We start from the raw sequence: 25479 nt of genomic DNA, 5'->3' as shown, positions 1-25479 counted from the left end.
TAAGGTCATCACTGGGGGCCAGGGAGAGGCTCCAGTAGGGTGGCACGCGCTTGCTGCCCAACCTGGTGACTTGATTTGACCACATGGATTCCCATGGTGCAAGGGCAGAAGTGACACCCTGAGCTGTCCTGTGACTGCTACACATCAATCTTGGATAGCACACACATACACACATGCTAGAGAATCGGAGGGGATAGGAAGGACGTTTCATATTGTGGACTGACAGAAAAAGAGGAAAGAGTGTTTCTATGGGGTAGGGTAGAGACAGGGTCTCCGACTCACTCTGCAGACCAGGCAAGCATTCCATCTAATCCTGCGGAGTGTTAGTATTACAGACAGGAGCCATCAAGGCTGGCACGAAGAGACAGACTTCCAAGCAGCAGAAACAGCAAGAACAATGGTCCTGAGGCTGGACTGCCTGGTCCATTTGGGGTAAAAGAAAGGAAGCAAGGGGGTGGGGGATGAAAGCTGAGAGGTGACCTTACTGCATTCGAGGTCTTGTGGACAGAGTTCAAAGGTTGGAGCTGTAGTGAATTGGTCAGACAGTTTTCAAGAATGCAAGGCCTGGGGGGGGGGGGGTGGCGGGGGAGGGGGCAGTCCTCAAGCCACACATGCGCGAGTGTGTGGCCTCAAGCTCACAGAAGTCCACTTGCCTCTGCCTCCCCGGTTTGTGAGACACCCCTGGCTTACCCAGAACTGGGCATGACCCATAAGTTACAACTGGATTCCTGAAGCCAGGGATCGCCCAGTGTGCACAGGGACCTTTAGATTTGTTTCTTTTTTAGATAAAAAAAAAAAAAAAAATATATATATATATATATATATATATATATATTAGTCAGGCATTCTGTTTGGTTTTTTGTTGTTGTTGTTGTTGTTTGGGAGGGGGGGTGTTCGAGACAGGGTTTCTCTGTGTTGTCCTGGCTGTCCTGGAACTCACCCTGTAGACCAGGCTGGCCTCGAACTCAGAAATCTTCCTGCCTCTGCCTCCCAAGTGCTGAGATTAAAGGCATGCACCACCACACCCGGTTTAGTCAGGCATTCTGGCACACACCTTTAATCTCCACATTTGAGAGGCCGAGGCAGGACCTCTGGACTCAAGTAAGGCCACCCTGGCCTTACTGGTGAGTTTCAAGACAGCCAGGACTACACAGAGAAACCCTGTCGGAAGGAAGGAAGGAAGGAAGGAAGGAAGGAAGGAAGGAAGGAAGGAAGGAAGAAAGGAAGAAAGGAAGAAAGGAAGAAAGGAAGAAAGGAAGAAAGGAAGAAAGGAAGACAAGAAAAGAGAAGAAAAGAAAAGAAAAGAAAATTTTCATTATTATTAATTATTGGTGGGGGGGTAAGCAGTCAGGCCTTTGGGAGCCATTGTCTTCTCCTTCCACCATTGGTTCTGGGGAACAAACTCAGGCTGTCAGAGTTTCCTGTAGAGCCATCTCCCCAAGCTCCTGCTTTGTTCTTTGAGACAGGGTGACATGTGGCCCAGGGCACGAGGGCACGCTTGACCTTAACATATAGTAAAAGGTCTTTTTTTTTTTTTTTGGTTTTTCGAGGCAGGGTTTCTCTGTATAGCCCTGGCTGTCCTGGAACTCACTCTGTAGACCAGGCTGGCCTTGAACTCAGAAATTCGCCTGCCTCTGCCTCCCGAGTGCTGGGATTAAAGGCATGTGTGTGCCACCACGCCCGGCAAAAGGTGACTTTTAATTTCTGGTCGCCCTGCCTCCATCTGCCTGGCACTGGGGTGATGGGTGTGTATTACCCTGTTTCTGTGGTGCTGAGGATGACTGACAAGCTGGCCACTCACTCACTCAGCCCCGCCCCAGGCCACGTGCTAAGCAAACTAGTGTGTGTGTGTGTATGTGTGTGGGGGTGCATTTCTGAGGCTTGTCAGTTTCTATGACCCTCACTGTCCTCTGACCCCCGCCCAGGTGTCCTATGCACGTCCCAGTTCTGCCTCTATCCGGGATGCCAACCTGTACGTCAGTGGCCTCCCCAAGACCATGAGCCAGAAGGAGATGGAACAGCTCTTCTCCCAGTACGGCCGAATCATCACTTCGAGAATCCTGCTGGACCAGGCCACAGGTCAGAATGCAGGAAGGGAGGGTGCACTGCACACGGGTGTCCCAGGGAGGGGAGAGTCATGTGGGAAGGGACAGAGCACCTGAGACTAATGCCCTCACACCCCTGGCAGGTGTCTCTCGGGGTGTGGGATTCATCCGCTTTGACAAGAGGATCGAGGCAGAGGAGGCCATCAAGGGACTGAATGGGCAGAAACCACTGGGTGCTGCTGAGCCCATCACGGTCAAGTTCGCAAACAACCCAAGTCAGAAGACAGGGCAGGCCCTGCTCACCCACCTGTACCAGTCCTCTGCCAGGCGCTACGCTGGCCCCCTGCACCATCAGACACAGCGCTTCCGGTGAGCCAGAGTCCCCAGACCCCAGGCCAGGTGCCTCAAGCCTGCAGCTCTTCCTGAGCCTGTTTCCTGCACAGAGTGGGGACCCGGGGACACCCCACGATCAGGAACATGGCCTAGTACATAGGCAGGAGCTCAGTGCATGCTGGCCGCAACACTTGGCAACAAATTGAGGTCCAGTTGTGGCCTTCTGTCTTTCTCTGTCTGTCTGTCTGTCTGTCCGTCTGTCTCCCCCACCCCACCCCATCCCCCATGTCTTGGTTATGGTTTCTATTGCTATGGTAAAGCACCATATTTAAAAGCAGTGTGAGGATAAAGGGGCTTAGTTCATCTTACAGCAAGCAGCCCACCACGAGGGGAAATCAGGGCAGGAACCTGGAGGTGGGGGCTGAAGCAGGGATCATGGAGCACTGCTTACTGACCTGCTGCCCGTGCCGTGCTCAGCCCAGGCTCGGCTGCACAGAGGCGGCATAGCCACAGTGGGCTGGGACATCCCACATCAGTCAAGGAAATCCCTCAGTCTTGCCCGCAGGCCAATCTGATGGAGGCAGCTTCTTGATTGAGGTTTCTCTTCCTAGCTGACAAAAAACAAGACAGTAAGCAAAAAGAATGAAAAAAACAGCCCGGACACCCCATCTCTCCTGTTCTTCTCTTTCTCTGTCTGTCCTGTCCTTTCACCTCCATCTTCCTCTGTGTGCGTCTGCCTTTTTAAGCATCTGTGTGTCTGTTTCTCATATTCAGCTACTCTTTTGGTCTTTCTGTCTGTTTCCTTTCTGTCTGTCTGTCTTTCTGCTCCATGTCTCTGTCTCTCTCTCTGCCTGTGTGTTTCTCTTTCTTTCCTTGTCTCTCTTTGTCTCTCTTTTCTCTGTCTCTGCCCACCCACCACCACACATGGGTCCAGCTGTGCCTCAGTTTTCTCGTGGATAATGCCACCACCAAAGGTTTCCTCTCATTGTGTCCTGGCCATGATCTGTGTGGTAGCTGGGTAGAGCGGCTTGTGCTGGGCCATTTTACTGAGAATCCTTCACCCCAGATGGAGAGTGTACAAGCCCAAAATAAGACCTGAACCCAAGATCCAAACTAGTCACTCTCAGGCACTCCCCAGTGGGCGATCAGTGGGAGCCCCTGGTGGACCTGGGATGGCCCAAGCTGCCCACCCCCTGCAGACTCAGGAAAACCTCCCTGCCACCTTTGTAAGCCCTCCTCTTAAGCCAGAGATCTTAGCCCCTTCATCCTCCGGCAGGACCCAAGGGGGTAGCCTGAAGTGCAGGACAAGGACATTCAGCCTGGCGCCAGCAGGGATACTGAGAAGCAGTCCCAAATGAGTGAGGTTCCGTGCCAGGCAGTGTCCAGCCGGGCTGGGAGCAGGCGGCGGGGGCAGGGCCCTGCTGAAGGCTATGGGGGTGGGGAGGACTGGCTGTCACATCACAGGGAGTGGGTCATAGGCCACACTGACAGCTGCTTCTGCCTCCACAGGCTGGACAATTTGCTCAATATGGCCTACGGAGTCAAGAGGTAACAGTGCCCCGCCGTACTGTCTCCATCCCTCATAGCCCCTTCCCTTGGTGACCCTCCTCTAACTCCCCTGCATGTACCTTGTCTCTGGGACTTCTGGGTAGCCATTTCTGCCTGTCTAGGAGATGATAGCTCTAAGACTATGAGCAGAGCCAGAGTCTCAAGGGAGCAGCTTTGGAAGGATCATGGAGGCCTTGCTTTCCACGGTTCTTTTTTTTTTTTTTTTTTTTTTAATAGTATTTTTTGAGGGTTTTTAAAAAACGTTTTTATTTTTATTTCATAGACAATGATGTTTTACCTGCATGTATGTCTGTGTAAAGTGTCAGAATCCCTGGAACTGGAGTTAAAGACAGATGCAACCTGCCATGGGCTTGCTGGGAATTGAATAGGTTCAATTGCCTGTTAGAAGAGCAGCCGGTGTTCTCAGTGGCCTGAGCCATCTCCCTAGCCCCTTACACATCTCTTTTTATTATCTCAACAAAATAGGCATTTGTGCCCCTAGTTCCAACATTAACCCTCTGAGAGCCACTGATAACTTATTGTTTTGGATGCTAGGAACGGGAACCCTGGGACTTCTGCATACTAAGCCTGCACTGAGCCATGCCCCCAGCCCCTCACTGGAGGATTCTAAGCAGGGGCTCGATAGCCATTTCCTGAGCCCCAAACATCAGCTACCATTGTTGGCTTTCCTCAAATTCCATGGAAGACTCCCTTGCCTCCCCACAGTTGCTGTGAACCTTGAGCTCTTCCTAGCTTCACCCACAACCCTGCTCTGTGAAAGGTTCTGTGTTGATGTGTCACAGCTGTTGGGAACATGTTGAATATCAAATGCTGGGTTTGAGGCCAGGGTATAGCATGGTCCAGACAGACGAGATCCCTCTTGAACATGAATTGAGATAGAACACAGTGCTTGGCACATAATAAAAGGTGGCCATAACAATCCTGCCACTGATGTTCCTGGTCTCAGCCCCACAGGAATGAGATGTGGTGCTCAGGGAAGTGCAGGGGCAGCATAAGGGATGATGGTGACCCAGGAGAGACCTGGAGGTCACCTAGCAGAAGGAACAGCTGGTGAAAGACTCAGAACAGGGAGGGGCTAAGTCCCATGTGGTCCTGGTTGTGTGGGGTCCAGACTTTGAGAGTCGTCTCCCCACGCTGAGTGACTTAGCTCTGAAGGTGAGGGAGTCAGTGGGAATGCAGCTTTCTATCCTTTAATTGATTTAGACACAACCAACCAAGTGTTACCTGACAGATGAGACAGCCGAGAGAACAATGTCAGGAGCATGGTGGTGACATGGACAGTTGTCCTCCTTCCCCATCAGGGTCACATCTCCAAGACTCCTTGTGGACACCTGACAGAGCTTAGCATGGGAACCTGTATTGGTCTTAGTTACTTAGACTTAGACTTGTTTGTTGTATGATTGTTTATGAGACAGGGCTTCACTGTATAGCCTGGTGTCCTGGAACTCACTCTGTAGACCAGGCTGGCTTGGAACTCACAGAGATCCACCTGCCTCAAGAGTGCTGTGATTAAAGGCATGTGCATGGACTTAGATGATGATGATGATGACCATCATCATCATTTTGTACTGGAGAGGATGCTCAAGGCCTTTTGAATAAACACTAAGAGCACACAGCAGCCCTCCCTATGTCTCCTGACACAGGGCCTCATGTAGTGCTGGCAGGCCAGCAGCCCTGAGCTCAGCATGTCCTTGAGCCCCTGCTCTCTTTGCCCCTCCCTCCTGAACATGAGGTTGCAGGTATGTTCAGTTTATCCTTTTACTTTGTATTTTGAGCTTGTGATTCTCCTGCCTCAGCCTCCTAATGATAAACCTGTACCACCAGACCAGCTTCCTCTTCATGACTCACACATAGATGTGTCCTTTCCTTAGATATTAGTCACCTCAGCATATGATCTATTTTCTAGAAATGGAGACCTTTCACCTTTTTCCTTAAAGGAAACATTTTACCAATTTCTTCTAGGCATCTCTAAATCACCAGTATTAACCATGAACTAATTAAAATAAGGATTCCTTAGCCTAGAAACCCTGATTTTAGACAATCAGTCTGACAGTCAAATAGCTAAGTGCTAATGGGAAGGCAACATACACTGCTTGGATACACTGAACACTATGTGAAGTTTCATCATGCCACTCAAAGCAGTGCAGTCTTCTCTTTGGCTCTCCTGAATTATCCTCTTTTCTTTTCTTCCACCTCCTCTTTCCCTCTTTCCCTCCCCCTCCTTCCCTTCTTCTAGACAGTCTTACTATGTAGCTCTGGCTGGACTTGAACTCACAGAAGTCCCCATCTCTGCCTCCTGAGTGCTAGGTGAAAGGCATGTGCTACCACACAAAGGCCTTTTGCTACTGCTGATTCTGCTTCCGCTTCCTCCTCCTCGTCGTCGTCGTCGTCGTCTTCTTCTTTCTTCTTCTTCTTCTTCTTCTTCTTCTTCTTCTTCTTCTTCTTCTTCTTCTTCTTCTTCTTCTTCTTCTTCTTCTTCTTCTGTTTTGAGGTTTGTTTAATACGGAGTCTCAGGTATCTCAGACTGACTTCAACCTTGAGGTATAGATGAAGATGAGCTTGAACTCCTCATTCTTCTGTCGCTGCCTGCCAAGCGCTGGAACAACACACATGAGCCATCAACCATCACCATGCTTGGCTTTTTATGAAGTAGAGGCAGGGATGGGGTAGTCTGGGGCTAGGGAGATGGCTCAGTGTGATACAAGCAGAAGGACCTGGGTTCAGATCTCCAGCACCTGTGTAAAACCCAGGTAGTGCATAACAGAGACAGGCAGATCTGAGAGAGAGAGAGAGAGAGAGAGAGAGAGAGAGAGAGAGAGAGAGAGAGAGAGAGAAGAGGGGAGACAAGGCAGGGCAGATCCCAGGGTCAAGAGTGTTCGTTTTGTGACTCATCCTTCCAAGAGCTGGGCTTACAGTCCTGAGCCACATCACCACATTGAATATGCAGCTTTAAACTTATGAAGGGAGACAGGTAAGATGGCTCAGAGACTTGCCGCACAAACCCGACCACCTGAGTTCAATCCCCAGAAGCCACATAAAGGTGGAAGGAGAGACCCAGCTCCACAGACTTGTTCTCTGAGCTGCATGCATGTCATGGGATGTGTGCTCCCCTCACACACACATATACTTGTCCTCTGACCTGCACGTGTATCATGGGATGTGTGCTCCCCTCACACACACACATACTTGTCCTCTGACCTGCACGTGTGTCATGGGATGTGTGCTACACACACACACACACACACACACACACACACACACTTGTCCTCTGACCTGCACGTGTGTCATGGGATGTGTGCTACACACACACACACACAGACTTGTCCTCTGAGCTGCACATGTGTCATGGGATGTGTGCTACACACACAAACACACACACACACAGACTTGTCCTCTGACCTGCACGTGTGTCATGGGATGTGTGCTACATACACACACACACACACATACACACACACAGACTTGTCCTCTGAGCTGCACTTGTGTCATGGGATGTGTGCTCCCCTCACACACACAGACTTGTCCTCTGAGCTGCATGTGTGTCATGGGATGAGTGCTCCCCTCACACACACACACACACTAATAATATTAATAATAACAATAAAATTATACTATAAATCCCTGATGGCTGTATACCTTCTGATCTTCATAACTCAGAAGGCAGATTCAGAAATATCACAAGTTTGAGGCTAGCCTGGGCTATGTGGTGAGATCCAATTTCAAAAACAAAACAAAACATGGGCTAGAGAGATGGATGGCACAGAGGGTAGCACTTGCTGCTACTGCAAAAGATTCAGGTTCAGTTCCCCAAAGCCACGTGGTGACTCACAACCATCTGTGACTCCAGTCCCAAGGGTTCTGTCACTGTCCTCCAGCTTCTGTAGACATCACATATGCATGTGTGTCACATACATACATGCAGGCAAGCACACATAGAAAACAAAATCGATCCAAATTTGGCATCCCACCCACCTTTAATCTCAGCTCTAGGGAGGACCTCTGAGTTCAAGGTCAGCCTGGTCTACATAGTGCCAGTACAGGCAGAGCTACACAAAGGAGCATTGTCAGGAATAACCAAAATAAACAAATAAATCCAAAAAAAATTTTAAAAGCATCAACAAGCAAACAAAACCAATTTGTGGACTGTTTGTTTTTGGAAATTTTCACTTAATATGTGCAAACCATAGGCAACCATAGGTAATGAAATGGAGAAAGAAAACTTTTGCTCTTTATGATTTGGATAGAAAAGATCAGAAAGGCAGACAGATGAGGAGGCCATTTTCAAGCAATAAAGGAAGGTGCTGGACCTGCTAGGCTCACAGAGGACACCGTGCTCTGCTCTTGTAAAACTAGTTTCCACTCTTGCAGGGTAAGCCAAGATGGAGTCAGAGTTGTCAGGGCAGGGCAAGTGTGGGCTAGGACCACATCATGGAGGCTGTGGCAAGAACTGCAACCCAGCTTGAGGCTAGCATGAGGTACAGATAGTCTCTCTCTCTCTTTTCTCTTTGTCTGTCTTCCTCTCTGTCCCCACCCCCTCACACACACACACACACACACACACACACACACACACACCATTGATGGGTAGCTCAATCAGAAGAGTGCTTGCCTGGTATGCACAAAGCTTTGTGTTTTACCCCAACACTGCATAAGCCAGGTATGCAGTGTCTTAGGCCAGGTGTGCAGTGTCTTAGGCCAGGTGTGCAGTGTCTTAGGCCAGGTGTGCAGTGGCTTAGGCCAGGTGTGCAGTGGCTTAGGTCAGGTGTGCAGTGTCTTAGGCCAGGTGTGCAGTGGCTTAGGCCAGGTGTGCAGTGGCTTAGGCCAGGTGTGCAGTGGCTTAGGCCAGGTGTTCACTGCTAGTTTTCGAGAGGTATTGCCAGGAGAAGCACAAGTTCAAAACCAGCAGGCAGGAAGAAAAAACAAAACCAAGAAGCCATCTGTGACTACATGGCAAGCAGCCCTTGTGTGTATATATAGCCAACTGAGCTATACAAAAAAGCTGAGTGAAAAGGTGTCCCTAGGGAAGGTTGGTTCAAAGGTCATGAGATCAGGATAAAGATGGCACTTAGGATCATGGGTGGTTGATATTTGGAGAGCTTTGAAGGTAAAGAATCTTTGCAGGTCAGGGACTGGTGTCTCAGTGGGGTCAAAGACAGGTAATGGAGTCACAACCAAGTTAAGAGGCTACAAGGGTCTTACATGTGTAGCACACATGGTATGAAGATCTCCCAGTGGGGGAGTCGGAGGCATGCTGGGGACCAGGGCAGAGCCCGCGTGACCCCCAAAGTAGTCCCCTGTCGCTCATCGCCAGGTTCTCCCCAATCGCCATCGATGGCATGAGTGGCCTGGCGGGCGTGGGCTTGTCCGGAGGCGCTGCAGGCGCTGGCTGGTGCATCTTCGTGTACAACCTGTCCCCAGAAGCTGATGAGAGCGTGCTGTGGCAGCTTTTCGGACCCTTTGGGGCGGTCACCAATGTCAAGGTCATCCGAGATTTCACCACCAACAAGTGCAAGGGTTTCGGCTTCGTCACCATGACCAACTACGATGAGGCTGCCATGGCCATCGCCAGCCTCAACGGCTACCGCCTGGGCGAGCGCGTGCTGCAGGTGTCCTTCAAGACCAGCAAGCAGCATAAGGCCTGAGCATTTATCGCCCTCCCTCCCCGGGCAGCAGAGAGAGAGAGAGAGAGAGAGAGAGAGAGAGAGAGAGAGAGAGAGAGGAAAAGAGAGAGAGTGTGCGCAATCTCGAGAGCAGGCAGACCCATACACCTGCATAAACACCACAGGGTGAGCATCCGGATGGGGAGGGTCTGCAGGGAATTGAGGGAAGGGTGTCCCCACCCTGTTCTCCTTGCTTTCCCCACCTCAGGCTGGGGCTTGTTCACTCTCTCTTCTTGGTTTGGTTCATGGTGATGGCTTTTGTTTCTTTTTTCGGCTAAAACAAAAAGAAGAAAGCAGAGAGGAGACCCCCCCATCCCACCTCACCCTCACCACCCTGCATGGGATGGCTTAGGGGACACAATGGTGCCCTACTCAGGCCTCCCTTGCCCAGGCCTGTCCTATACCGAGAGAAAGGGGAGGGAACAGGTTTAAAAATCCCCAAAACGGCAAAAAACAAAAAAACAAAAAAACATGAAAGAGGGGTGTGGGCATCCCCATCCCCCGCCCCAGTCCCTGAGCAGAGAACAGGGAGCAGAGTTGGGGCAGAGCAGGAAGCAGAAAAAAAAAAGGGTGGGGTGGGGTGGGAGGGGAAGAAAAACTCTATTTTTGTAAAAAGGGAAAAAGACCTCGTGGAGAATTTTTACTGGGGATTCTTGAACTTGAAAAAAAAAATCACAAAAAAAAAGACAAAAAAAAAAAAAGAAACTATTTTGGCAAGTTATGTTTACCAACTATTGGGGCAGGGGTGCAGGGAGCAGGGCTGAGGGCTGAGAGTCCATAGGGCCAGCATCACAGGTATACACACACACACACACACACACACACACACACACACACACACGCGTGCACATAAGCAAACATGGCCACAGGAAAGGAAGGACATGCACTTGGACCTTGGAGACACAGATACACAACACATAGATACAGAAACATTTCAGGATACATTCAGGATGACCAAATCCACACCAGAGAACGGAGACACAGACAGACCTTTGGCGCTGCATAAACAGAGATACAGACGTTGGCTGCTTGTCCACAAAACCATGTGATGTGTGAAATCCACTGTGACAGATCCATTTGGATGTAAGAATCTGGATGCCAGTCCCCAGTGAGAGCTGGGGATGTAGCTCAGTTGGTAGGACACTTGTCTAGCTTTCCTGAAGCCTGGGTTCTTCCCCAGCACTGCATAAACCTGGTGTGGCACACAGACCTCATTCATTCTAGTGCTCAAATGCAGAGTCAGATCAGATCAAGACTAGCCTTGGCTACATAGTGAGTTTAAGGTCAGCCTGGGCTACATAAGACCCTCTCTCAAAATGCAAAACCAAATAGGTCACCTAGAAGCATACAACACCCAGGGACAAAAGCCCATGTCCACAGCATCCTTATAGGCCCAGACAAGGTGTTCCTACTTAAGCCCCTGGCCCAGTTACTTCCTCCAGCCAGGCTGGTCTCACCACTTCTCCCTGGGTCCCCAACAAGCCCCACCCTTGGGTTCTCTACACAAACTCCTTAGCCCACCAGGGGCCTCCCTGCTGCCCAACACACAGACGTACACACATGGCGTCCATGCATCCAAACACACGATACCTCGTTCTACTTTGGCATCACCGTGGGCTGGAGGGGGCTCTCACTCCCCACAACACTGAGGCCAAAGGACCCCCTGTCCCTGGGTCTGGGGAGAGGTCTGCAGTCCTCCTCCCTCAGGTAGGGCCAGAGTGCTCCCTACCTGCAAGCAAGCACCCAGCACACTCCAGCAGACCCCCCCAAGGGGTCCCCCACCCCATCCACTTGTCGCCCTCTTTTGATTGTTGGGTTTTTTTTTGTCTTTTCCGGATTGTGGGGGAATCATGGATGCAGCCTTCGAGAGCCCCGGCCCGGCTTCTGAATGGATTTTGCAGCCATACCCCCCCCACACCCTGACTTTTCATTCTTTTATGCAAGTTCCAACAGAAGCCACAGGCTGGAGCCCTGGGAGCCCCAAACCTTCAACCCACCCCACAGTGGGCCCAGTCACAACCAAGAATGGTGAAGCCCCTCCCCCACTCTACACTCTAGGTTCTAGTTGCTTTCTTCCGGTGTCCTCTGCGTTTGGTGTCTGGCCACGGCCCCATTTGAGCGTCCAACTCTCTCTCCCCACCCCTCCTGGTGTTGTTCTTAACCGTCTGTGGAGTTTCTGCTGCAAGGAACAAAAAGAAAAAAAATTTTAAAAAAAGACCAAAAAATAAAAAATGAAAAAAAAAAAAAGAAGGGAAGAAAACTCAAAAAGAAGATGAAATATAGCAAAAGGAAAGAAAAGAAAAAAGAAAAAAACCACACACAAAGACGATTTAAAAAAAAAAAAAGGAAAAAAAAAAAAGATAAACTGTCACCAGTTAACTTTCTTGTACTTTTTTGCTGAATTTAGCTTCATGTAGTTTTAACTTATTGCTGTGTTAACTATTTATTCTCCTTGTTGGCCTGTAAGGACCTTTGTGTATATTTCTGTTCCTTCATGAGTTTGCAGGTTGAAGGGAGCTGTTCCTTTTCTTTCAGTTTTGCTGAGATGTGGTTATGCCTAATTTATTTATACAAAGGGGAAGTGGAGTCATTAAAGTAATGATTATTAATAACAGTAATGGTAGCAGAGTGCCCCCCGGGGGTGCCATGGGCTCCGAGGGGTGGGGTGGGGTCCCCACAGCTGGCGGTGCCCGGGGCTCTCAACGGGATTGTTTTGCTATTGTCTTGAGAAGTTTTTCTGTCTATTTAGCTGGTGAACTCTAGCTTGCTCACGATACACCGAACCTATTTATTCTGGTGGTTTCTAAGTCTGCCCTCCCACTCCCCACTCCCTCCCAGCAGGCCAGGGACTCCTCACCTCCAGGAGGGTCCAGCCCCTTCTTCCCCTGCTGTTTCTGGGGTCTCCCCTGCCCTCCGCACATGCTGGAGGCATCCGAGCAATAAGGGCTGGGTTTGTCCCCCACCCTGGGGGGAGGATGGGCTCTGAAGAGGGGGCACCTCCCCCCACCCCTCCCACCAAGGCCTAGGTCCCTGTTGCCTCCAAGACTGGGAGGAGGGGACTTTTTTTTCTAGGACACAAAGCTTAGCCCAGCCAGGTCCCCTCCCTGGAGGCCAGTCCCCCAAGAGGGCCAGGCCAGGGGCTCCCAGGGAGAGGGGCCCTTGGGTCTTCCAAAGTCCCTGGGGGGTTGGGGCAGGGCCAGTGGGAAGAGGGCTCAGCCTCTAACCCTTCCTTCATCCTGTTTATTGGGAAAGTTTCAAACATGACAGTCTATGTTGGAGGTGATATAAAGAACTGTAGAAAAAAACCATAAAACAAAAACCAAACCTCAACCCGAACCCAAGAACACTTCAAGTTGCGTTAGACATTTCTTACCGAGCCCCCAGGCCTGGCCGCGGTAACTGACTTTTACATGGGATTCTTTAACTATTTGTACTTTTCATGCCAGAAAATAAAAAGTTCAGAATCTTAAGTCTCAGGTGCTCTGTGTGCCACTGTGGCGGGGTGGTAGGCCTTTGTGCTGGAACACCGGGGAAGGATGGCATCTGTCCCTGGGCCAGGGTCTCTAATGATGGCCTCCACTCAGCAACAGAAGTTGACCGAAGCCTACTATTAGTAGGTGCTGGACATCCTCACTGTTGGCTAGCCTGTGGTCCTGCAGGATCTGAACATGGTTGCTTCCCAAGTGTTAACATTGTAGATGTGACAGAACAGATGTGGGCCTGACGTAGTTCAAGATTCCAGTCCACCAGGCAATGGTGGCTCACACTTTTAATCCCAGCACTTGGGAGGCAGAGGCAGGCGAAGTTCTGAGTTCGAGGCCAGCCTGGTCTATAGAGTGAGTTCCCAGGACAGCCAGGGCTACACAGAGAGACCCTGTCTTGAAAAACTGTGGGGGGGGGGGAGTCCAGTCCATCTGGCAGGAGCCTGAGGCCACAGTGCATCTGCAGTCAGGAAGCAGAGATAGCTATGGGGTCAGAGTGCTTACAGCAGGCCTGATCTCAGCTCCATCCCTGGCTTGTCTCTTAGGCAACTTGGGTGCTGTCAGGCTGACAGCAGTCTCCAGCGCACTCCACACCTGCTGTCCGCTCACCTGTCCAGTTCTCACCCCCTATGAAGAAGGCAGGCCTAGCCTGGCTTACTGGCCCATCCATGCCTTGGGAGACTAAGGCAGAAGACAATCTGAGGTTAGCCTGAACTACATAGTGAAACCAACAGAAAAAAATGAAATTAAAAAACGGCCACACAATGTGGACGAGTCACATTTATTGTTCTGAGGTCACAGGTCAAGTCATCCATTTATCTCCCACCAGTCGGGGAGGCAGGGGTGAGGTGGGGTGCAGGGACTGACCCCCTCAGGAATCCAAGCTAGGCGAGTTCATTATTCATCTCTGGAGGCCACTGGGGCCTTGGGAACATGGCTTGGCTAGCCTGGGCCAGAAGTGGGCCTTAGAGCCCCTCGGGGTTCCTGCTACCTGGAGGATGGCCAGGAAGCCCAGGGTGGGCAGGCCTTGGTCTGCAGACTTCAGGATCAGTAGACTGGTTGCAGGCCTTGAGGTTCTAGGAGAGAAGACAGAGATGGGGCTGGGATGGAGTCACTGCAAGAGCATGCGCAAGCCCCTGAGTCAGCCCCAGCACTGGACAACAGCGGGGTTCAGCTGGCAGGCAGACTGCCTAGCACGCAAACACACCTGGGTTCAGCCTTCAGCACCACAACCCCCCGGGCACGTGCTGTAGTAGAGGCAGGACTGACAACTGCCTGGACTATGTAACAAAACTCTCTTAAGAAGCACTTGGGGAGGAGTGGGGGAGGGCTGGAGAGATGGCTCAGCGGTTAAGAGCACTGACTGCTCTTCCAGAGGTCCTGAGTTCAATTCCCAGCAACCACATGGTGGCTCACAAACATCTGTAATGAGGTCTGATGCCCTCTTCTGGTGTGTTTGAAGACAAGGAGTGGGTACTCATACATAAAATAAAATAAATAAATAAAAATAAATTTAAAAAAATAAAATAAAGAAAGAAGCCGCAGCAGCCCTTGGAAGGCAGAGGCAGGTGGATTTCTGAGTTCGAGGCCAGCCTGGTCTACAGAGTGAGTTCCAGGACAGCCAGGGCTACACAGAGAAACCCTGTCTCGAAAAACAAAGCAAGCAAGCAAGCAAGCAATCAAGAGCTTGCCAAGATGCTCATCAGGCACAGCCTTTTATCCTAGCACAGGGGAGGCAGAGGCAGAGGCAGGTGGATCTACATGGCAAGAGGCAGGGTAACCAAGGCTGCACAGAGACTGGTTAGGAGGGCAGCAGCATCTGGACTCTGGACCAGGCAGTGTCCTTACCAGGCTACAGCTCGTCATGGTCCCCATCACTGGGTGCTTCTGGTGGCGGCTCTGGGCAGGCTGCTGGTGTCATCAGCTCCATGAGGTACTCACAGCGACTGGGCTCCGTGGTGCTGGTCACCACAGTCTCTTTGCCACACAGCAGGCGCACCTGGGGATTGGAACGGAGCAGGAGCAGGAGGTGGGCTGGGCTGGGCTGGTCAGGCCTGGATCCCCACGGCCCCACCTTGGGTAGGCACTTACTGTGGTGGAGCGGTTGGGGCCCTGCCAACAGCCTGTGCCCTGCTCGTACTTCATCGCACTGAACTTGTCATGATCAGGGCCAGCCCAGGAGCCCCATGTGCTAGGGAGAGAGCAGGGGTGCTCAGTGCCAGCCAGAGGGTGGGTGGGAGCAAGGAGAAGTGCAGCAAATCTCAAGCCACTCACCCCAGGCTGGTCGGGGAGCCCCCATGTTTGGGTTTCTGGGAGACCAGTTTGAAGGGGCAAAGCCGGTAGACATACCTAAGGGCAGGGAGGACAGGGATGAGTGCCGGGTCAAGAGCCTCACAGCCCTTCTCTGCCTCCTTAATATCCAGGCTAAAGGGCACCCCTGGACTTTGCCTGTGTCCCCTTTTTGGGACAGGGTTTCATGTAGCCTATGCTAGCTTCAAATATGCTGAAGTTGGCCTTGAACTTATCACCCTCCTTGCACCCACTCATGTATGCACCACTGTGCCCAGGCTAAAGAGGAGCTGGGGATGGAGCCCCCCTGCCTCTGCCCTTCAGTGATGAGAGCGCAGATACAAGCTGTAAGTTCTTGTCTGCCCAGTGCCCTCCCCCACATCTTCCTCCCTGCCCCTGCTGCACCCCCACCCTCTCCAGTGCCAGGATGTACTCATTGGTGGTGAGCTCGTAGCATTGGCTGTAGAGGTATGCAAACTCTCCAGAGGGACCGAAATCAAAGGAGATCTCTTGTTCCAAACTCCTGGAAAAGCAGGTTGAGTGGTGAAGGGGGAAGGCCAAGAGAGCCCAACACAGAAGGGGCCAAGTGGGGGTGGGGGGCATGGTGAGCAGAGCCAGACTGGCGCCTCCCCCAGGGAGTCGGTGGTGACTGTGACTGGGCAGAGACAGCCTTGGTGCCCATACCTGATGGACTCTTCCATCTCTTTCAAGGACCGTTCGACTTCCTCAAACTTACTCCGGGCCTCCTGTGCAGCTGAGGGAAAGGAGATCAAAGCGGGCCCCAGTTCAGAGAATGTGACAGCTGCCTCTTACACTCTAGGTCTGTCCCCAACAAGGATGGCCCCTAGGCCTGCTACGGGTGTTACAAACAAGTGCAGCCCATGAAGAAGGCGGAGTCCTGGGGATGGGAACCCAGGCATTGCAGGGGACGGGAGCACACCCTCGCTCACGGCATAGACAGGTGCTCACGGCAGGAGGGACTGACTGCTGACTGGGAGCTGGATCCCTTCCCGCCAGCTCCTCACTCACCATCGATGATAGCCTGTGTCTCCTCATCATAGGGCGGCATCTTCTCATCCTCGGTGGGGCTGGGAGGCTGTGGGGGCTGCAGTGGGGGCGGAGCCTCCTGGGGACGGGGCAAGGCCAGTCAGCAAGCAGTCCCACTTAGCCATCTGCCCATCATTCTCCCAACACACACCTTGGGCTGCTCCCCCTGCACCTCCTCCTCTTCCTCTTCCTCCTCCTCTTCTTCTGGCTCCTCCTCCTCCTCTTCCTCCTCCTCTGTGGGTGGCAACACTGGTGGCTTTTCCTCTTTGGGCTCAGTCTCCTCCGGAACAGGTATGTCAGTGGGCGGGACCTAGCAGACCCAGGAGTGTGAAGACCAACGTTGAGGGCTTGGAGAGCAAGCTCATCTCATGGCTGGGGATACTAGTTCACACATCTGGAAGAGGTGGCCTCCAGAGGGGACTGGGTGCCAGCACAGGAGGTGGTATTTTTGTGGGGTGGGGGCAGGACCACTTCCCCTCCTCTCACCACAGACCTCAGAGCGGTACTTGTCCCTGATGGCAGCCCAGACACGGTCATAGAAGGAGGTGGTGTCAGTCTGTGTGTCTCCACTGAGAAGGGCCTGTATATGTTGGGGTGGGGTCAGGGTCAGGGCCTCCACACTCTGCACATGCACTCTGCCCCAGGCACTCACAAGGAGGGGCCAGGCCACAGCAGAGGAGCAGGTACTCTGACCAGGAAGGAGGGAGAGCACAGCCCTCAAGAAAGGAGGCACCGGGGGCTGGGAAGTAAGGGGACATTAGGACAAGATACAGGCATACAGAGACACTGTGCAAGAGTGCCCATACCCTAAGGCAAGGTCCCAGAAGCAGTAGGGAGGATCCAGTTTGTGGCAGGGAAGAAGAGGGGGCAGAGCTTGGGACAGCACATATGGGACTCCCACTTTGAGGCATCACACAGAAGGGCAGAGGGGTGGCCACGCATGGGAGCAGACTCCGCAATGCCCGGTACTGGTCCAGGGTCCCACCCGTGCGCGGACAGCATCATCTGTCTCTCACTGACATGGAGAGCCACAGTTCAGGCCAGCAGCAGCTCTTGATCACAGCTGGCCCGCCCTGGCCCCACTTTACCCTCAATTCATTCTAAGCTAATGATCTCTGCAAGTCCCAAGACAAGGACAGGCTGGGTACCTGGGCCTCCTCCTCAGACAGCGCTCCATCTCCATCTGTGTCCAGCTCCGGGTGAGTCTGTAACTCAGCCAGTGAGACCCTGAGCACAGACAAGGAAGTGTGAGTCTCCTCTGGGACCTCTACAGGTGAGAGTGGGGGCTGGGCTGAGAGAGGCAGGAGGACTCAGTCAGTCTCCATTCTCCCTTACAAGAGACCTATGGCCTTGGAAGACATCTAAACCCTCAATTCCTGCCCCACCCACTTTCACCTTCGTCAACACCTCAAAATCACCCAGTGCTGACTGACAAGTGACAGACCTCACTTGCAGAGGCTGAGGCCAGGTTGGTTGGCCGGAGGAGCCCCCGTGGGCAGCACAGTCCCACTTACATCCCATCCATGTTGTCGTCCAGTTCCTGGAAGGCACTGGCTGCCAGCTCCTGTTCCCGCCGGGCCTTGGCAGCAGCTTGCTGCTCTGTGTGTGGAGGGGACACTCTTGTCACCATGTGCCACAGTGAGCCAGATCTACCACCTCCAAACCCTGTTCTGGATTAACAAAGGTCGGAGCCCTCTGCAAGGGAGGGTGGACTGAGGGACAAGGTAAATAGCTAAGGGGCCACTGAAATGGTTCAGCAGGCACAGAAGCTTGCTGCTAAGCCCGACGACCTGAGTTCAGACCCTGAGCCCCACATGGTGGAAGTCAGGCACTGACTCCTGCAGGTTGTCCTGACTTCTCCATGTGCACTACGGCACACACCTTCTCATCCTTACACACCCACAGACAGACAGACAGACAGATGTCAAGCGAGGAGTGGATAAAGCCTAGGAGGTGAGCAGTTATGAGAAGGCCTGGTTTGGGCAAGCTGGGGCAGCCAACAGATGTGTCCCCAGCTGCCAGCGACAACAACAGCGACACACACCTGGAAGAGCTCCGCACAGCTGACAGAACAGCAGCATGTTTAGCCTCACAGTGGTCAGAGGCCATCAGGGACATCTGAACCAGTACCGCCGCTCACTGCTCAGAGCCTGCAAGGCCATGAGTGATTTGTCCCAGCAGGAGCCTGCCCTCACTTTCCCTTCTCAGCATCCCTCACCTTGGTATCTGGTCTTTTCCAACTTGATTCAGGGTCTAATCTACCCTAGGCTAGTGTAGCAGAGGCTGGCCATGAAGTCTGTCTTCCTCCCTTCCTTCCTTCCTTCCTAATTTTCCTGTTTTTCATAGTGTCTCACTATATAGCTCTGGCTGTCCTAAAACTCACTCTGTAGACCAGGCTGGCCTCGAACTCACAGAGTTGAGTGCTGAGGTTAAAGATGTGGGCCACTATGCCAAGCTGACTCTGAATTCTGGTTTTGTTTTTGGTTTTTTTTTTTTGAGACAGGATTTCTCTGTATAGCCCTGGCTGTCCTGGAACTCACTTTGTAGGGACTCTGAATTCTTAATCCATCACATAAGGCTGGAACAGTAGTAGTTCCCAAGGCCTGGCTCTCCCTATGTTGTTAGAGATAGGGTCTCGCTATGTAGGTCAAGTTGGTCTGATATCTATAATCCTCCAGGGGCTAGGATGGCAGGTGCTGTGCCTGCTGGGGTCAGCAGAACCAAAATCAAAGTTAAGGTGGGGGCAACAACAGGAGCGCTTCCAACACCTCAGGAGCATGGCCTCTCCTCAGAGAGGCCAGAGCAGAGAAAACATGCATATACAGCCTCTGTGCAGGCCGAAGGCTTAGTACAGTGGTAGAGCCCCTACCCAGAATCCCTCAGTGAGGGGTGGGTGATGTGAGTGGGAAGGCCCGGGCTGGCCAAGCATCTGTGGAGCACTAGATTCATTCCCTGGATACTGCCTGAGGTCACAATCTCAAACCCTCAACTTGGGCTTAGCATCCCTGGAGGAGAAGGTCCTCAGCACCAGACGAAGGGGAAATAATCTCTAGAAAAGGACCTCTCACCACGGCCGAAAACACGCATCCCTATGGCTTCCACGTCTGATGACCAACACAAAGATAACCAGGCACACAGAGATGAGCCATCATGACAGTTAAAAAAAAAAAAAAAACACCTAACCAAACCAGAAACCAGAAACATCCTGCAGGGCCAGGTTCAAGGTCCTCCTCGTGGATATGCACTGAAGGCCAGCCTGGGCTACGCATACCCTGCCTCAAGAAGCAGGATGGGATGCAAGGGCACCCGGCTAAGGACGGGCCCATGTCAGGGGCAGCTCCTCAGGACGCCGAGTCCCCAGGCCTGAGCCTCCCCACAGCATACCTTCCCACAGCTTCCGGTGTTGGTCCTTGGCCTCCTTCTCTGGCCTCTCTGCTTCTTCTTTCGCTGCCCGCAGTGTTTCTACCTGGTCTTCCAGAGACTTCTTTCCAGCCTGAAGCTCAAGAAGCTTACTCTGCAGAAAAAGTGGCAGGCGAGAGGCAGGCTCTACCTCAGCTTTGCCCTGTCTTCCAGCCCCAAGATCTTCCCCACACACCCACATCCCAGGGTGAGACTGGTTCCCGGTGGCTCTCTGAAGAGCCCAGAGCTTGATGCAGACAGGCCATGACGCCCTGTGTGATCAGGCCCACCTGTCCCACCCCATCACTTAAACTTCACTTTCTCCACAAGTCACTTTTCCTGCCCTGAAACTCAAGGACAACATTCAGACCCCCACCCCCACATTTTCAGTTCTTTTGATCTGTAATACTTTCCACGGCTGACTTAAATTACCCTACCAATTCAAGTTAAGATAGCCCCTCCTCTGGGAAATTTTCATTTCCTGCCTCCGAGATGGGTGAGGGTAACCATGCAAGAAAGCTCTAGATACCCTGAGCTTCCCTCTCCATCAGCATCCTGTGACTTCTAGTACTCCTGAGGCAGGCACAGGTCTGGTTCTAACCTGCACAGCACCCAGTACACCCTGGATGTCTATTTATGTTCTGAGAAGCAACAGGGCTGGGTTCAGAACGGGGCAGAGCACCTGCTTCGAGCCCCAGAGTACAGACTGGGGTGTGGCTCAGTGGAGACCCCAACCTAGAATTCCCCAGTGGGGGCTGGGAGTGTGGCTCAGTGGTACAACTCTCTTGTTGTCTCAGGCAGGCTGGGGTTGTTACTTGCTACCAGAGTGTCTGCCTAGCTTGTACAAAGCCCTGGGTTCCATCTTTAAGACAAAAATAAAAGAAATTGATATGTACACATGGTGCTGAAAGCGTTCAATCCCAGAACTCAGGAGGCAGAGGCGGGTGAAGCTCTGTGAGTTTGTGGGCAGCCAGAGCCACACACTGAGTGAGACTATGCCTCAAAATAAATAAATTTAAAGGGGGGTGAGGGGAAAGTGACAACAAAAAGTAGCCCAGGCAAGGTCTGGGTGCCAGGTCTTAGCTGCCTCAGCCCTTGTGTGATGCTTTCCTGCCAGGGTCAGGACCAGGACCTGCTCCCCTCCCCTCCCCTCCCCTCAGGTAACTGTTACACAGAACTAACCTCATCAACTGGGCTCCCCAGATGCCCAGGATTTGAAAGGGCAATCACTGCCCACTGAACTTAGCAGGGGCCTGCCAGCCTCCTCAACTCAAAGATATTTTCTAATCCCACGAGTGGGAGAGAAGAGCCTGCAATCTCTCTTGGACAGACAAGAGTTGGAGTCCTGTTTTTGCACACTGGGCTTGCTTACGACCTGAGTCAATATAGCATTCTCTATTAAAATTAAGCTTGAGAGCTTTTCCCAGAACTAGGGTATTGATAACCACTAGCCCAGGTTACAAACAGTGGGGCTGAGGGTACAAAGAGATCTGTCTGTCTCCAGGAGTTAACACTTCTGTCTTATTAGCTGGAAGCTGCACACTTGGGAAATGCTCAGCCAACCACTCAATATGAACCAAGGCAGATACGAGCTCATCACAGCCCAACATCCAACGTACACTCTACCGCATTTGCCTGCCCATCACTCAGAGACCCCAGGCCCAAGAGGCTGTACCCACACATCTCTCTGGTCCCTCACCTGCTTTTCTTCCCGGGCTGTCTTCCACTCCTCAATGAGTATCTTCTTCAGGCGGAACCCTTCTCGGGTGACTTCCGCCAGCTGCTGCAGGGACTCTCTTTCCTTGCGACCCTTCTCTCTGGGGTTGACACACACAAATACCACTAAAGACACTTAGGCCCCAGCTGGTTTTCCTTTTCCAGAAGGCTGGGTGACCTGCCAGCTCCAGCCACATCCTCCCCATGAACAATGGCGAAAAAGGGAAGTTACAGAAAGAACCCCCCTCAGCCTGCCCCTCCAGGTGCTTCTGACCAAGAAGGCCTCGGCTCTGTCCCTGAGAAGACGAGAGCACACAAAGCTGCCTGTCCTTAGGACTACAGGAAGTGGTGAGGACAGGTTTGGAGGTTAGACCCCAAAGTGACCAAGAGGTGGAAGAATAAAACCCAGAGGCTCAGGCTGGTCATACAGGAGCACACCTTTAACCCCCAGCACTTGGAAGCCAGATCTCTGTGAGTTTGAGGCCAGCCTGGGCTATGTGGTGAGCACCAAGCCAGCCAAGGCCTCAGAGTAAGACCCTGTCTCATAACAAATCAAAAAGGCAAAACCAAAACCAAGAGCCAGAGATTTGTCAGGTGTGTTGACAATTACATCTGTAATTCTTGAACTCAAAATGGACAAGCAAGAAGAACAGCAATTCACGGTTATAACAGCCAGCCAAGCAAGCCTGAGGCTAGTCTGGGCTCCATGAGCCCCCCAAAATAAATCAAAGCCCAATAGGGCAGCATATAGCTGTGTTCCCAGTAACTGGAGGAGGGGTGGAATGGTCATCTACAAGTTCCAGGCCACCCAAGAGGAGCTTGACAGCATTCTCAAAAAGCAAAGTGGGCTGGGCAGATGGCTCGGTGAGTAAGAAAGCATGGTATGTAAGCTTGAGGGCCTGAGTTCAAATCCCCAGCACCCGCCACAAAAAGCTAGTTGTGGCCATACAGCTAGAACCCCAGCCTTAGGTGGGGTGGAGACGGGGGATTGCTAGAGCTTGCTGGCAACCAGCCTAGCTTAAGAGTTAGTGTAAGACTGTCTCAAGGAATAAAGAGGGAAAGAGAGCGAGAAACCCAACGTGTCCTGTCAGCATCCGCATGCACACGTCTGTACACGTGTGCTTGCTTACGTTACACTTATACATGTATACACCACACAAACACGTAAAAAAAGAGGCTGAAAAATAAAACAAGTTCTGAGACTTTAACCCAACTAGAGCTCAGCTTCAATTTGCCACAAACACGAGTCATCTGTCTTCCTGCACCTACTGTCTCGTTTTGTCCAGGGTTTTTGTTTGTCTGTTTGTTTTGAGACAGGTTCTCTGGCGAGCCAGGCTTCAGACTCACTATGTAAGCCAAGGGTGCTCTTGAGCTGTGATTACAAGCCTTCACCCTCATCTCCCATTTATAAACAGGTAAACAATCTCAGCTACCTCAGACCTAGAGGGAACTCTGGTAATGTGGGGATCCCAAGGGGCATGGCCATTGGATTCACAAAAGAATGGAAAGAGCTGTGGGGGCGCACGCTTACAGGAGGTTAAGGAAGGAGGCGCTGACTGGGCCCCCAGAGGAAGAGCCTGCATCTCTAAAGAAACTAGGGAGGAGCCACTCGCTGATCTTCCTTCCAGAGGAACTGAGTCTGGACTCTCACTCCAGCTCCAGGGGGTCACATGCCCTCCCCTGACCTCTCATGCACATAACATGAAAGTAAACCTGCCTGCCTAGTACTGGGCCTGGGACCTGTGCTGCCATACTCAGTAAGTGACAATCTTAAAAGGCAAAAGCGAGCTGAAAAAGTAAGTGGACAGGGAAACAGCCCGACTTCCAGGCAGGGGGCAGGGGGCCCCACCCACCTGCAGGTGTTCTCGCAGACCGTGCCACTGTTGTACTCGTCTGTGCCATCACAGCAGTCTGAAGCAAAGGTAAGGGCCAAGATCAGAGTGGGTGAGGCCTCCCCCTGGCTGGCCGACCTCCTTCCCCAGATCCGGGGAGGACCCGCACTGCACTTACCACATACCCCATCATTGACCCGGCTGGAGAGGATGTACAAGGGCTTGTACCCAGTGTTGGTGCAGTGAAAGCTGCCATTGGGACAAGCAGCTGTGCCTACAGAAAAAAAAAAAAAAGTTTGATTCGTGTTCCCCACGCCAGACATGCCACATTTATTTGTGGGGGCTCCAGAAAAATAAGTGTAACTCAGGTGTGGTGGTGCACGTCTGTAATCCCAGCACTCAGGAGGTGATCACAGGATAGCCCGTGGTCCAGGTCATTCTCAGCTACACTGTGTGCTCAAGGCCAGGCTGGGCCACCGGAGACTGTGTCTCCAGAACAAAAATAAACTAAAGCACAACCAAGAAGAAACTGTATCTTCAGGGGCCGGCAACACAATCCTCCAGTATTCCCCAGCTTCTCCGGAGGCCCTTCAAAAGGCCAGGCAAGTCCCCTCCACTCCTCTTTGCCTTCATCAATCCCTAGAAGGCCATTCAGTTTCCCTCCTCCTCCCACTTCTGAGAGGGTCTTCTGTTGGCTCTTCCTGACTCGAAACCTCACCTCCTCCTGAAAGTCATTCGTGGTTCCTGCAATGACATTTGCTGACTTGGTCATATACCTGGACATTTGTTCCTTTGATAGGCAATGGAAACCAGGACTGGCACCTACAAACACTGCCCCTCAGCTAATCCAAGCCAACAGGGATCTTGTTTCTGTGCCTGCTTCTGCTCACTGAGCAGGAAGCAACGGGAGGGTGTGATCCAAGTTCTTTGGGTCATCTGCGCTTAGCAGGCTCATTTAATGGACAATGGGCAAATGCAAACGCTCACCAGGCTCATCTGAACCGTCCTTACAGTCGCAGTAGTCATCGTTCACCTGATCGAATGGGATGGTGGCTGTGCCGTCCAAACAGGTGAAAGGCTTAGATTCTTCATAGAAGTGATGGTCTGGTGAGGGAAACAAGAAGCTCTGCTCAGATCTTAAATAAATATTACCTCTGTCCTACTCACTCACCAGCTGAAATGCTACGGGAAACGGAGGGAAAAGGCTGAAACGCCCCTCCCGATGCACAAAGAAGAGACTCACTGCTGAGGGAAACGCCCCGGGGTCTCTTAACTTCTACAGCCCAACAGAGGGGTAGTAGCAGCAGCGGCAGCAGCAGCATCCCGTCCGGGTCGAGACCGGAAGTGTATCCTGCGGCAGGAAGATACGCGATGGCCTCTCACTGTAGGAGAGAATGAAGAAGCATCTAATCGTTGGGAGAAGGCAGCTTACCCAAGGCCGGCCTCACCACTGCTTCCGGAAAAGGAGGGCTCAATCGGAGTTGGAGGTGCAAGGGCAGGGGGCGTCTCTCTGCCCCGAGCCAGTGGAAGAGTCTCAAAGTGAACTCAAAACCATAGGTCTCTCGGTAAAGGGGTGAAATGGGCAACTCCCGCCAAAGGCTCAAAGGATTTACGATCCCTCCACACCACCCACCCTGCTGCAACCTATAAGAAACTAGAGTGCCTTCCTCCCATCGCTACTTCATCACCTACACGAGGCAGAGGCAAAGGTCAATAGCCACCACACCAGGTTGGCTCAGCAGCCACGGTTCCTGCAGTAGAAAGAGAACGGAACGCTCCGGATACGTCACTTCCGTTTTGCTCATCCCGCTTGGCGAACGGCAACTCCCGGACGCCATGTTAGGAGTGGCAAGAGTGCGTGTGCTGGCGCTGAGGTGGCCATCTTGAGTAGGAACATGAAGACCTAGCCTTAGAGAGAACAGATCGGAAGTGTATCGCTTAATGGCGGCGTAACGTGCCTCCATCTTGGGAGTGGCGGGTTTCTGGCCCCTGCCAGCGAACACGCAGGCGTCACGTGACCGCTACGCTCGAGCCTCTCTTTCGCTGGGCCTCTTTGTGGGACCGCCCCTCTGAACCGAGTCAGCCAATAAGAGCTGTGGAGTGTAAC

General features: G+C 52.2%; 2 protein-coding genes across 6 annotated transcripts in view; one reads left to right on the top strand and one right to left on the bottom strand.

Moving 5' to 3' along the window:
- Elavl3 (ELAV like RNA binding protein 3) overlaps positions 1-11972 on the top strand; it is a 36212-nt gene extending 24240 nt beyond the window's left edge. For 2 of the 3 annotated variants that reach the window (XM_029482043.2, XM_021172240.2), the window contains exons 4-7: positions 1926-2079; positions 2189-2414; positions 3888-3926; positions 9238-11972. In XM_029482043.2, the coding sequence (XP_029337903.1) occupies positions 1926-2079; positions 2189-2414; positions 3888-3926; positions 9238-9589 (771 nt within the window). In that variant the 3' untranslated portion in view covers positions 9590-11972. The remainder of the gene's footprint in view (positions 1-1925; positions 2080-2188; positions 2415-3887; positions 3927-9237) is intronic. The other variant, XM_029482044.2, reaches the window with a different exon arrangement.
- Positions 11973-13830: 1858 nt separating this feature from the next.
- Prkcsh (PRKCSH beta subunit of glucosidase II) lies at positions 13831-25153 on the bottom strand. 3 transcript variants are annotated; one of them, XM_021171569.2, is made up of 18 exons: positions 25065-25153; positions 24616-24754; positions 24360-24476; positions 23551-23646; positions 23394-23451; positions 21524-21641; positions 19810-19939; positions 17940-18024; positions 17574-17652; positions 16919-17005; positions 16577-16735; positions 16408-16504; positions 16063-16132; positions 15812-15901; positions 15364-15438; positions 15181-15280; positions 14938-15088; positions 13831-14165 (listed from the first exon to the last, which is right to left on the bottom strand). In XM_021171569.2, the coding sequence occupies exons 2-17, from the start codon at positions 24692-24694 to the stop codon at positions 14942-14944; spliced, it is 1587 nt and encodes a 528-aa protein (XP_021027228.1). In that variant the 5' UTR covers positions 24695-24754; positions 25065-25153; the 3' UTR covers positions 13831-14165; positions 14938-14941. The 3 variants fall into 3 exon arrangements, with proteins under 3 accessions (XP_021027228.1, XP_021027231.1, XP_021027229.1); XM_021171572.2 differs by having other exon boundaries at positions 16598-16735; XM_021171570.3 differs by having other exon boundaries at positions 25061-25145.
- Between the last annotated feature and the right edge of the window lie 326 nt (positions 25154-25479).

The sequence above is a fragment of the Mus caroli genome, unplaced genomic scaffold (genome assembly GCF_978045245.1).
Source record: "Mus caroli unplaced genomic scaffold, Mus_caroli_1 scaffold_11, whole genome shotgun sequence".
NCBI lineage: Eukaryota > Metazoa > Chordata > Mammalia > Rodentia > Muridae > Mus > Mus caroli.
Note: the sequence above shows the minus strand (reverse complement) of the source record. Positions and strands in the feature narration are given on the sequence as shown.

Excerpts from the sequence above, each read along its gene's own strand:
- Prkcsh (XM_021171569.2), bottom strand. The coding sequence starts at position 24,694 with ATGCTGCTGCTGCCGCTGCTGCTACTACCCCTCTGTTGGGCTGTAGAA. Across the intron at positions 23,452-23,550 it reads GGTCAATGATGGGGTATGTG|ACTGCTGTGATGGCACAGAC; the intron begins GTAAGTGCAGTG and ends CCTTTGCTTCAG. Across the intron at positions 19,940-21,523 it reads CAGCCCGGGAAGAAAAGCAG|AGTAAGCTTCTTGAGCTTCA; the intron begins GTGAGGGACCAG and ends CTTTTTCTGCAG.